General features: G+C 48.0%; 1 protein-coding gene across 1 annotated transcript in view; it reads left to right on the forward strand.

Annotated features, from left to right (window-relative positions):
• The window catches only part of LOC138516950 (retinol dehydrogenase 14-like), a 308,409-nt gene that overhangs the window by 152,814 nt on the left and 142,091 nt on the right, over positions 1-13,504 (forward strand). The window contains exon 3 of the mRNA XM_069632428.1: positions 5,921-6,010. Coding sequence (XP_069488529.1) covers positions 5,921-6,010 — 90 coding nt within the window. The remainder of the gene's footprint in view (positions 1-5,920; positions 6,011-13,504) is intronic.

Here is a 13,504-nt window from a genome sequence, read left to right on the forward strand (position 1 = left end):
ACATACACAGGCGCCCGTTGCTCCTGGATCTACACAATCCAGCTAGAAACACACAAACACAGGCGCCCGTTGCTCCTGGGTCTACACAATCCACCTAGAAACACAAAAACACAGGCGGCAGTTGCTCCTGGGTCTACACAATCCAGCTAGAAACACAGAAACACACGCGCCCTTTGCTCCTGGGTCTACACAATCCACCTAGAAACCCACAAACACAGGCGCCCGTTGCTCCTGGACCTTTACAATCCAACTAGCAAAAACACAGAAACACAGGCGCCCGTTGCTCCTGGATCTACACAATCCACCTAGAAACCCACAAACACAGGCGCCCGTTGCTCCTGGATCTACACAATCCACCTAGAAACACAGAAACACAGGCACCCGTTGCTCCTGGATCTACACAATCCACCTAGAAACCCACAAACACAGGCGCCCGTTGCTCCTGGACCTACACAATCCAACTAGCAAAAACACACAAACACAGGCGCCCGTTGCTCCTGGATCTACACAATCCAGCTCGAAAAACACAAACACAGGCGCCCGTTGCTCCTGGGTCTACACAATCCACCTAGAAACACACAAACACAGGCGCCCGTTGCTCCTGAGTCTACACAATCCAGCTAGAAACACAGAAACACATGCGCCCTTTGCTCCTGGGTCTACACAATCCACCTAGAAACACGCAAACACAAGCGCCCGTTGCTCCTGGGTCTACACAATCCACCTAGAAACACGCAAACACAGGCGCCAGTTGCTCCTGGTTCTACACAAACCAGCTAGAAACACGCAAACAAAGGCGCCTGTTGCTCCTGGGTCTACACAAGCCAGCTAGAACACGCAAACACAGGCACCCATTGCTCCTGGATCTACACAATTCAGCTAGAAACACGCAAACACAGGTGCCGGTTGCTCCTGGATCTACACAATCCACCTAGAAACACACAAACACCGGCGCCCGTTACGCCTGGATCTACACAATCCAGCTAGAAACACACAAACACAGGCGCCCGTTGCTCCTAGATCTACAAAATCCAGCTAGAAACACACAAACACAGGAGCCCATTTCTCCTGGATCTACACAGTCCACCTAGAAACACAGAAAAACAGGCGCCCGTTGCTCCAGCTAGAAACACAGAAACACAGGCGCCCGTTGCTCCTGGATCTACACAATCCAGCTATAAACAGAGAAACACAGGCGCCCGTTGCTCATGGATCTACACAATCCAGCTGGAAACACAGAAACACTGGCACCCATTGCTCCTGGGTCTACACAATCCACCTAGAAACACAGAAACACAGGCGCCCGTTTCTCCTGAATCTACACAACCCACCTAGAAACACAGAAACACAGGCACCCGTTGCTCCTGGTTCTACACAATCCAGCTAGAAACACAGAAACACAGGCACCCGTTGCTCCTGGATCTACACAATCCAGCTAGAAACACACAAACACAGGCGCCCGTTGCTCCTGGGTCTACACAATCCACCTAGAAACACAGAAACACAGGCGCCCGTTGCTCCTGGATCTACACAATCCAGCTAGAAAAACAGAAACACAGGCGCCCGTTGCTCCTGGATCTACACAATCCACCTAGAAACACAGAAGCACAGGCGCCCGTTGCTCTTGGATCTACACAATCCACCTAGAAACACAGAAACACAGGCGCCCGTTGCTCCTGGATCTACACAATCCATCTAGCAAAAACACACAAACACCGGCGCCCGTTGCTCCTGGATCTACACAATCCAGCTAGAAACACACAAACACAGGCGCCCGTTGCTCCTGGGTCTACACAATCCACCTAGAAACACACAAACACCGGCGCCCGTTGCTCCTGGATCTACACAATCCAGCTAGAAACACACAAACACAGGCGCCCGTTGCTCCTAGATCTACAAAATCCACCTAGAAACACAGAAACACAGGAGCCCGTTGCTCCTGGATCTACACAATCCAACTAGAAACACACAAACAGGCGCCCGTTGCTCCTGGATCTACACAATCCAGCTAGAAACACACAAACACAGGCGCCCATTTCTCCTGGATCTACACAGTCCACCTAGAAACACAGAAAAACAGGCGCCCGTTGCTCCAGCTAGAAACACAGAAACACAGGCGCCCGTTGCTCCTGGATCTACACAATCCAGCTATAAACAGAGAAACACAGGCGCCCGTTTCTCCTGAATCTACACAACCCACCTAGAAACACAGAAACACAGGCGCCCGTTTCTCCTGAATCTACACAACCCACCTAGAAACACAGAAACACAGGCGCCCGTTGCTCCTGGGTCTACACAATCCACCTAGAAACACGCAAACACAGGCGCCCGTTGCTCCTGGTTCTACACAATCCAGCTAGAAACACAGAAACACAGGCACCCGTTGCTCCTGGATCTACACAATCCAGCTAGAAACACACAAACACAGGCGCCCGTTGCTCCTGGGTCTACACAATCCACCTAGAAACACAGAAACACAGGCGCCCGTTGCTCCTGGATCTACACAGTCCAGCTAGAAAAACAGAAACATAGGCGCCCGTTGCTCCTGGATCTACACAATCCACCTAGAAACACTGAAACACAGGCGCCCGTTGCTCCTGGATCTACACAATCCAACTAGCAAAAACACACAAACACAGGCGCCCGTTGCTCCTGGATCTACACAATCCAGCTAGAAACACACAAACACAGGCGCCCGTTGCTCCAGCTAGAAACACAGAAACACAGGCGCCCGTTGCTCCTGGATCTACACAATCCAGCTATAAACAGAGGAACACAGGCGCCCGTTGCTCATGGATCTACACAATCCAGCTGGAAACACAGAAACACAGGCGGCAGTTGCTCCTGGGTCTACACAATCCAGCTAGAAACACAGAAACACACGCGCCCTTTGCTCCTGGGTCTACACAATCCACCTAGAAACACAGAAACACAGGCGCCCGTTTCTCCTGAATCTACACAACCCACCTAGAAACACAGAAACACAGGCGCCCGTTGCTCCTGGGTCTACACAATCCACCTAGAAACACGCAAACACAGGCGCCCGTTGCTCCTGGATCTACACAATCCAGCTAGAAACACACAAACACAGGCGCCCGTTGCTCCTGGGTCTACACAATCCACCTAGAAACACAGAAACACAGGCGCCCGTTGCTCCTGGATCTACACAATCCAGCTAGAAAAACAGAAACACAGGCGCCCGTTGCTCCTGGATCTACACAATCCACCTAGAAACACAGAAACACAGGCGCCCGTTGCTCTTGGATCTACACAATCCACCTAGAAACACAGAAACACAGGCGCCCATTGCTCCTGGATCTACACAATCCAACTAGCAAAAACACGCAAACACAGGCGCCCGTTGCTCCTGGATCTACACAATCCAGCTAGAAACACACAAACACAGGCGCCCGTTGCTCCTGGGTCTACACAATCCACCTAGAAACACGGAAACACAGGCGCCCGTTGCTCCTGGTTCTACACAAGCCAGCTAGAAACACGCAAACAAAGGCGCCCGTTGCTCCTGGGTCTACACAATCCAGCTAGAAACACGCAAACACAGGCGCCCGTTGCTCCTGGGTCTACACAATCCACCTAGAAACCCACAAACACAGGCGCCCGTTGCTCCTGGACCTACACAATCCAACCAGCAAAAACACAGAAACACAGGCGCCCGTTGCTCCTGGATCTACACAATCCACCTAGAAACCCACAAACACAGGCACCCGTTGCTACTGGATCTACACAATCCACCTAGAAACACAGAAACACAGGCGCCCGTTGCTCCTGGATCTACACAATCAACCTAGAAACCCACAAACACAGGCGCCCGTTGCTCCTGGACCTACACAATCCAACTAGCAAAAACACACAAACACAGGCGCCCGTTGCTCCTGGACCTACACAATCCAACTAGCAAAAACACACAAACACAGGCGCCCGTTGCTCCTGGATCTACACAATCCAGCTAGAAACACACAAACACAGGCGCCCGTTGCTCCTGGGTCTACACAATCCACCTAGAAACACACAAAAACAGGCGCCCGTTGCTCCTGGGTCTACACAATCCAGCTAGAAACACAGAAACACACGCGCCCTTTGCTCCTGGGTCTACACAATCCACCTAGAAACACGCAAACACAGGCGCCCGTTGCTCCTGGGTCTACACAATCCACCTAGAAACTCGCAATCAAAGGCGCCTGTTGCTCCTGGGTCTACACAATCCAGCTAGAAACACGCAAACACAGGCGCCCGTTGCTCCTTGATCTACACAATTCAGCTAGAAACACGCAAACACAGGTGCCAGTTGCTCCTGGATCTACACAATCCACCTAGAAACACACAAACACAGGCGCCCGTTGCTCCTGGATCTACACAATCCAGCTAGAAACACACAAACACAGGCGCCCGTTGCTCCTGGATCTACAAAATCCACCTAGAAACACAGAAACAAAGGAGCCCGTTGCTCCTGGATCTACACAATCCAGCTAGAAACACACAAACACAGGCGCCCGTTGCTCCTGGCTCTACACAATCCAGCTAGAAACACAGAAACACAGGCGCCCATTTCTCCTGGATCTACACAGTCCACCTAGAAACACAGAAACACAGGCGCCCGTTGCTCATGGATCTACACAATCCAGCTGGAAACACAGAAACACAGGCACCCGTTGCTCCTGGGTCTACACAATCCACCAAGAAACACAGAAACACAGGCGCCCGTTTCTCCTGGATCTACACAACCCACATAGAAACACAGAAACACAGGCGCCCGTTGCTCCTGGATCTACACAATCCAGCTAGAAACACACAAACACAGGCGCCCGTTGCACATGGCCGTGGCGCCTTGCATGAATACAAATAACATTACATTTGAGGGGACTACAAATATACTCATGTATAAATGTAGGGAAAACGTCAACAATTTGAATTTTGGGGAGAACAATCTGACTATTGTACTTTTTGTTTAGGTCATCAACTTAAGTTATGTTGGATATGTACTTCTCTGTGCACAGCACAGCAGTGTCTGTATAATGCAATCCCACTGTACAGCTCTGTTGCTACACTGACTATGTGATGTGTAAACCTAGGAACAAATAATGATCCATAGTAAGATCAAGGTGCAAGAATGCCGCAGGCGTATGTGTGCATGGCGCGAGTTATCGTGGGGTGAAATGTAGCTCCCGGAAGCATGTTGTGTTGCGCTACCCAGACCCTTCTAAGCTACAAGCATGATCCAAACAGATCCCAACAGCTCGTAATACTGATCTCTATTCCAAGGAACTTTCCATGATAACTAGATCCTCACAGGGGCAGCTGGCAAGGCTCTATTACTCACTCTCGGAGCAGGCTGGTCTGTGACTGAGCAACCACTTGGGTAGGATCTGTATCTTCTCCATCATTGGCTCATCAGCTGATATCTCTTCTCTCTCATTGGCCCGTCAACACTTCTATCTTCTTTCTCATTGTCCTATCAGCTGATGCCTCTTCTCTCTCACTGGCCAATCAACTGATGTATCTTCCCTATTATTGGCCCATCATCTGATGTCTATCCTCTCTCATATGTTTCTCTTCTCTCAATGGCCTATCAGCTGATGTCTCGTCTCCCATTAGCCCATCAACTGCGTTCTCCCCCCTCTCATTGGTCATCCAGCTGATGCCTATCCTCTCTCATTGGCTTCTCACTCAAATGTTTCTCTTCTCAATGGCTCATCAGCTGAGGCCATGTCTCTCTCATTGACTCATCAGCTGAGGACCAAACAAGTCGCATGTCATTGCCTTACTTCATGTTCACTGGTTTTTTATTTGGTTTATCAAGGTTTTCGTAATGTATGGCCCGTGTGAAAAGCTACCAGAGATATTTTTGCGATAATAATAACGTATGAAAAGACAGGGTTAAAGCATGTGTTTTGTTCCACAGGGCTACCTGTTTCCGTCACGTCGGAGGGCCTGGAGCTCACGCATGCCACCAACTTCCTGGGACCCTTCCTCCTCACGAACCTCCTGCTGGGTAAGGAAAGATCCTCATGTCCCACACTGAAGGAGGCATTGGCTTCGTTCTCTTCTTAGAGCGTGGTGGTTTCTTGGCTTTAGTCGCAGTCGTAGTCTTGTGTTTTAAGCAGCATGCGATAGCTAAGCTATTTGGCTTTTTGTAAAGCGCTACACACTGCTGAGTGCATCCTGAGAGCACGTGGTGCCGGGGTTGAAGCGGGGAACACAGGGAGTACACAGGAGTAAAAGAACATTCCAGATAAAAAAAACCCATGTTCTTCTCGTAGACCTGCAAGTGTACAACAGACATTACCACCTGTGGGAGAAGCTACAGCCAATCAGCTGGCCAGGAACACAGGTCTATGCCAGCATTTCATGTCAGCTGCCAATGACCAAGGAGGTGGGGTTACTGAGCTTGTAATGGCCATTGCTCTGACCAATCATCTTCTGGCTACTCATATCATACCTCATATCACACCCCACGCTTACTCTCTCCTTACACCACCACCCAACTAGAACACAGAGATACTATGACACCATTCGGTATAACTGTTCTCATATCAACATCTGACGCCGCTCACTCCACATCACTCTATGTAATCACTGCTGGTCTCGCACCCCCAGCCAGGCGTTCTCCTCAGGCCTTACGCTGCCACTCTCGGTCTGGATAATTCCTGCCAGATTCGAACACATACTCCTGACCTCTCAGCCACCACACCTACTGCTATGAAGCAGCTTCCACAGGAAATTTCGCACCAGCTGCACACATACCAGATGCGCACTCGCACCTATTGGACCCTCTCTCCTCCCTCTACTGACTAGAACTTCGGTTCCCAAGGGCGTTCAACCTACAGCGCCTTCAGACCATACCAATGGTATATAAGGCGCTATATAAGTGCAAAATAACATAACATAACATAACATATCGAATCGAAAGGCCCAGCTGCAGCTATACATGCTGAATTGAAGCCATGGTGGTGGGTGTTCTACCAATCAGGCGAAGATCTAGGGCGTTATTTCAGGCAGATAATGGGAACACAATGATGTCCTTATAGCATTAAAAACATGGGGTTTCAGACCTTCAGGGACTTGGAGAAATCTTCTTCAGGGGCATTCTAGAATAGGCCCTCTGTATTCTCCTGGCAACCAATGAAGCCCTCCCAGGCCTGCATGAGGTGCTTCGTTTTCCTCAGATCAAGTGTCTGCCACTCTTTTCCACACACTGCTCCACAATTTAAAAAACATTGACCAGTCCATATTGGCCCTCTCGCCTTTGCAGCTGCTCTGCTAGTCGGCAGGTCTCCAGTTCAAAATTTGGCACATACATTTTGGCACTTAGCACAAATTACAGCCCTGTAAAGAAATGTAGCTGTATTTATTCATTTTATTTATTTATTTATTATTATTTCATATAGCGCCTTGGTTTTTTTGGTAAGAAGTACTTCAGAGGATAACGAATTGTTTTATAATGAATTTTATGACATGTAAGGTAATGAACGGATAAATGAAAAGTTTATTGTAAACTATATCATTTGAAATAAAAAAAATAAAAAAATTGCGCCTTCATCCAAGGTGCTTTACAGTTTACAATTTACAAGAAACACATCAAACATGGAACAGTAGAAGCAAAACAGTATACATGTATTAAGTCTTAAAATAGGTATTTAGAACAATTTGCAAGAAGAGAGGGGAGGGGAGGTAAGGAGAAAAGAGAAGGAGAGAAAAAATGAGGGAAGTGAGCGATAAAAGAGAGGAGATCATAAGAGAGACGGGAAAGATAAAGATAAGGAGGACTGGGAGAGGTAATAAAGGGAGGGAGGGAATGGAAAGAGGGGAAGGTATCAGGGAGGGGAGTGAAGAAGTTCTTTCAATGAGGAGCGGAAGGAGGAATAGGTTGGGGAAGAGCGGATAGAGAGAGGTAGGGAATTCCAGTGTAAGGGGGCACGGAGCTGAAAGGAGCGGAAACGAGAAGAGGCACATGGTGGTAGGAGGGGCAGAAAGTAAGAAGAGATTAGCAGAACGAAGGGAGCGAGAGAGGGTGTAGAATGAGAGGAGAGAAGAGAGGTAAGGAGGGGCGAGATTATGAAGAGATTTAAAGAGAACACAAAGGAAGTGAAACTTCAGTTGGGAGTGGAAAGCCATCCTAGGTAAGAAAGCGAGTTTGAGATAGAGTCCTGGGGAGAGAGTAGACAGAGAGTATGGATGTCAGAGTGATAAAGAGATTTGAAGGGGGCCAGATGGGAAGCGGGAAGACCTAAGAAAAGAGAATAACAATAGAAAAGGTGAGAAAAGAAGATGAGGGAGGAAATGCAAAGTTTGGTAGCATGGAAGGTGAGAAGTGTATGAATCGGAGCCCCTGACGGCTTCTCTTCTGTTGATCTTTTGGGGACCGGTTTCCACAAGTGGGCTGTATATTAGAGTTACTTTGACTGCACATAGTATAGTGGGGTGCTAGGAGGTGCATCACATCTCAGGACTCTCTCCGTGTTTTCCACAGGACCTGGTTACACAACTTTATCCTCTTTGGAAAAGGAATTAGGGTGAGCGTGCAAAGGTTGTGCGCCTTGGTAATATGGTTTGTCGATTGAGACCAGCGTCTTGATAAAAATCCATGTTGAGGCTTCCAGCCGAAAGGAGAGCACAACAACCAGGAAATTAAACCAAGGTATTTAGAAGGCCCCCTCCTGGCTGCAATGCGGAAGTGTGCATCCATTAATTCTATTGGTGCCAACAATGATTCCTGGAGATGAGAAGGAGAATGGATTAGAGTCTCGCCATCTTGAAATGGCAGGTGGTCAGTTCCCAGAGAAGCAGGATCAGCCTGAAGTGCACGCCCCACAAAAATGATGGAGAAGATTCTGGAATTCTTCTGCCGAAGGACTGAAGGTCGCTTTTGTAGCGTCCTGTCTGATCATGGCATGATCATGTGGTCTGGGAGGGCGCCAGAACGCACAGGGAGCTGGGTAGGTGCAAGAGGAGGGGCTGTTCAGTTCATGTTCATTTTGGAGGAAAACGACCAATGAAATGGGTTATGCGCCTTTGTGAATGACTGGCGCTGTGTGGGAGGCTGAGCGCAGCATACTACTGGCACGCGACAGCTCTGTTCACCAGATCCAGAATTCCTTATCAGAGGGAAGCAGTGGCGCGCTCGCTACAAAATTCGCCCTGGGAAATTTACGCCCCACCAGCTTTCAAACTCACCAGCCGCCACTGGAATGCATTATTCAAGCCTGGAAGCCGAGGCTTCAAAGTCTCTCAGAACCTGCTATGATATGATATGATATATTATATTTGCATCGCGCTCATACACAAGTGTTTCAGAGCACGACAAGGCAAGGGAGGGGGACAGGGGAGAACACAACAACGATCTTACTAGGCCCAGTGACATTGAGAATGGGCAAGTGCATGGGAAAGGGAAAGGGGAAAAGTGCTTGGAAGGGGGAGAGTGGAGAGCGCGGGGCAGAGTAGAAACAGATAAATAATAATAATAAATAAAAATAAATAGATAATTGAGGCAATAAACAGTGGTAGTGCAGCCAGCAAGTGGCAAGTGCTGTGTTTACGGCAGCAGACCGGGTAAGTCTGATAAGCGCATAAAAATAAGAAAATGGGGGGGGGCTGTATGGGTACAGATACAGACCCCAGTGCGAGGGGTGGCCAGGAGGCAGTGCAAGAGGGTGCCAGGGTGAGCAGGTACCTGGGCCTAGGGGACATAGGGTGGCCAGGTGCACAGTGCCAAGAGAGTGCAGATCAGCAGGGGGGAGGGGGAGCGAAGGCAAAAGCAAAGAGGAAGGTCTTGAGGTGGTTCCGGAACTGGAGATGGTTCTCCTCAAGTTTTAGAGTGCCAGGGAGGCTATTCCAGAGGGAGGCCCCAGCCGAGGACAGAGATCTACCCCCAGCTTGTTTCTTTGAGAAACGAGTGACCCTGAGGGAGTTAGAGGTAGAGGAGTGAAGAGCTCGAGAGGGGAGGTATTTGCTGAGGGATAGCTGAAAATATTTTGGACCCAGGCCCCAGTAAGCCTTGTGGACAATGCAGAGGGTTTTGAATTTAATCCTTGCATCCACTGGGAGCCAATGGAGAGATTTCAGAGCTGGAGAGATACGATCCCAGGGCTTGAGGCCAAGGACAAGTCTTGCAGTCATGTTCTGGATGAGTTGCAAAGGGCGGAGAGTAGAGGCAGGTAGATTTAGAAAGAGGCTGTTACAATAGTTCAACCTAGAGAGAACCAGAGCTTGGGAGACCATGAGCTTCTGGGGGAAGGAGAGGAAAGGCAGAGTACCTCTGAGGAGGTGCAGTAGGAAGTTTGACTTTTTAGAGACCTCAGAGATGTGGGCAGAGAAGAAAGGTGTGGATTCAAAGATGACCCTAAGGTTCTTAGCCTTGCAGGTGAGGCTAGGAGGAGGGCCAAGGGAGGCTGGCCATAGAGTGAGCAGAAAGGATGGTGAAGGTGTGCCGATGAGAAGGAGGAGAATCCTGTACATTGTGAGTACTCTCTGCAATTTGCTCATTTATTTAGCCACCCTCCTGTTCAGACTCCTGCTCAGGAACCTCTCATGTGAAGATCCCTGCACACACAGTGAGTGTACTACCTAAGCATCCTGAGCTGAAACAGGCAACCTGTGTGCACTCGCTGCGAATGCCATAATAACTCCAGCCAAGGGTGTTGCTAGGTCTGGAACAATCTGGGGCTACGCTAATGTCGGGACTCGGGGCTAGCTAGCGTTTTGGGTATAGCCTCTGAGCATCTATCCGGGGCTACAAATGAAACACCCGGGGCTATAGCCCCCCTCAGTCCCTCCCTCGCAACGCCTCTGAATCCAGCCTCCTATGTCGACTTGTGCACACTAAGGGCACTGCACATGTTTCATTCACGTCATCTGTTCCAAAAGCCGCATGTTCCTGTAGATGCCAGAAATTTGCATTTCCTTTTGTCATTTTCAGTGGCTCAGTGAAGGCTTAAAGGAATGGTTCGGCCAGAAATATTATTGTCCCTATGGTTCAGCCATGTGTTTTTAACCATAAGTTGATCGACCGTACAAACATTTCCTATGCACCTTACAGGAGTTTTCGTCTTTTGAACACAAGCGAAATCAGGCAGCAGGGCGCAGCCATCTTGTGATAATCTCATCAGTTGCTGCATCGCCCTGGGTGGACTACCTTTGCGGCACTAAATCATATCCCCCGCCCCGGAGCCTGACATCACCAAATCATTGATATTCTCCGCCTCTCTCCATGACGTTACTTGACAGCGTAGCCAAACGCACCCAGTCGTCACCTACATGACTTGACGCAGAACCCGGAAAACAACACACATGGTCTCACAACACAGCGTGTCACAATTCGGAATATGAAACTGTACTTTAAAAGGAAACAGCAAGACTGTACAATTGGTAAAGTACATTTATTTCACATTAAAAGCTTCGAGAACATTCAGCGATTGACATATTCAATGAAAACAAAACCTTTTTTCTTTGCTCTTGATCCGCAAATGTTTATGGTGAGTCATGCGCTGTTCCTTTTGGGTACACACGGTGTTCATCTTGGGTAAAAGAAGCACTTTGGTCACAGGGTGAATTACAAGGCTGGTGCATCAATTTGGTACTAGACCACCGTAAAGGTTGTTATGTTGCTCCTAATCGCTGGTACAGCGTAAGGGCATATCAGCCCTTGGCGATCGTCCCAAAAAAGAGTTAAAAAAATCCAGTGATTGACATGTAGCTGCATCTGGCGGTTGAAGAAACAATCGGTTGGGGTCTGGAATAGATGACAAACGCAGAATGGCAGGATGTACCTGTTTGCAAAACATAAAAATAAAAAAGTGTCTCAGTAGCCGATCTTTATTACAATTAATCATTTTACTTATTAGCACAGATGTGACACAGTGTGAACCGAGAGAACACAATGTGGAAAGTACTCCGTTATTTGTTTCCGAGGTTAGTGCAATGGAGTATGTTCAGCTCTAAACGTAATGTGTAAACTGAGCCAACAATTCGAGGTGCACAACGAGTGGTGGTCTACATGCGTGTCAATGCTGGACTGCCCGCTTGCCCGGTAGAAAGACCAGCACACAAAGGTTGTACTTGCGCTTCATTGCAATATGCCACACAGAAAGAACGAGAACAATGTAACCCAGGGTCAGCTATTGATATTTGGACCAGTTCTGGTATAGAATCGTCTAAAGTGAAACTTACATTATATTCGGCATTTCCATTCTCTTGGCGTAATGCAGACCGTAACGCAGACTTTTTCATAAACAGAACTTACATGTTACTAAGTCCAGTTTTTCAATGGACAACCTTATCCTATCTTACATTATTACACCCCTCCTTGAATTCAATCCCTTTCGGAATGGTCCCTGTGTCTCAAGGTCAAAAAATAATAGAACCTTATACTGTGTGTGCGACGTGTGGGCCTCCTCAGCTCCCAAGCAAAAATTCAAAGCTGGTGACCTTCACTCACAATGAACATACATTCTTAGTTGGCAACATCACGTGTCAACGCATTCATGAGAACTGGAATTGTGACGCACGGGCCCTGTAGGAAAAATTTGGGGGCTGTCACTGCTTGCTGTTCGTGGCGCTGCTGAGCGGTAGGGGAAACTTGCCAATGACAGAATGCCCCTACTCCAAAATTGTAGTCCAGGAAAAACAAAAACGGAGTCAAAGTGTAATAGCCCCACCTATGCTTATCTCACAACCTCCTACCCCATGGCATGTTTTCACAGTCAGTACTTCTTGCGTGCCTAGTATTTTATGTAGCCTAGGTCTCATCCCTTTTGTGTGACGTGCAGTTATTCAGCTGTTTGGGGAACTGGATGGTAAGGCAACTGCCGAAACCCAAAGATTCTTACACACTGTTATCCATCGGGCCCTACCACAATAAATGAAGGTCCCACAGTAGCTCAACGAAACTGTGAAATGTGAAAGCACAGTGTTACATCGTATGGCAATCGTAAAAATTTTACTATTTTTAAAACAAAAGGACAAAGAGGATAGATTTCAAAAGAGAAATTGCATACTTCATCAGAACACTTTAAAAAAACATTTTTGGCAAAAATAAAAACAGATGGTAATCATTTGTACCGGGATTTGAACTGTTCAACAAGCTCTACTTTGGGTGGACATGGCAAGTTGACAATGTTTTGTGGCAATGTATGTGCGCTCTGAACAGATTTGCACGCAATTCCATGACTATGCATCTCTACGACATTAATAATAAGATATTTAACAAAATAGAATTCCATTTCCTCATATACTGGTTTGACCACCCAGTTTTTGCTTCTTTTCATAAAGGCCATAGTGTAGAGAAGCATCCCTAAGTTTCCTGCAGTCCTAAATTGTTCACGTCCTACATTCTCGTTATGCGCTAATACCACTAGTAATGTCCTATATTTCATCCCTCCGATGCCGAAATGCAATCTCTTTGGCCTGTACTTTAGGCACATATTGTGGAACACCTCGAAATCTCCTGTGTGACAGAATTCTGTGAGTCCCTTCAGATCGCTTGATAGAG

This window comes from Ambystoma mexicanum, chromosome 6q, assembly GCF_040938575.1.
Source record: "Ambystoma mexicanum isolate Mex_15411 chromosome 6q, UKY_AmexF1_1, whole genome shotgun sequence".
Classification (NCBI taxonomy): Eukaryota; Metazoa; Chordata; class Amphibia; order Caudata; family Ambystomatidae; genus Ambystoma; species Ambystoma mexicanum.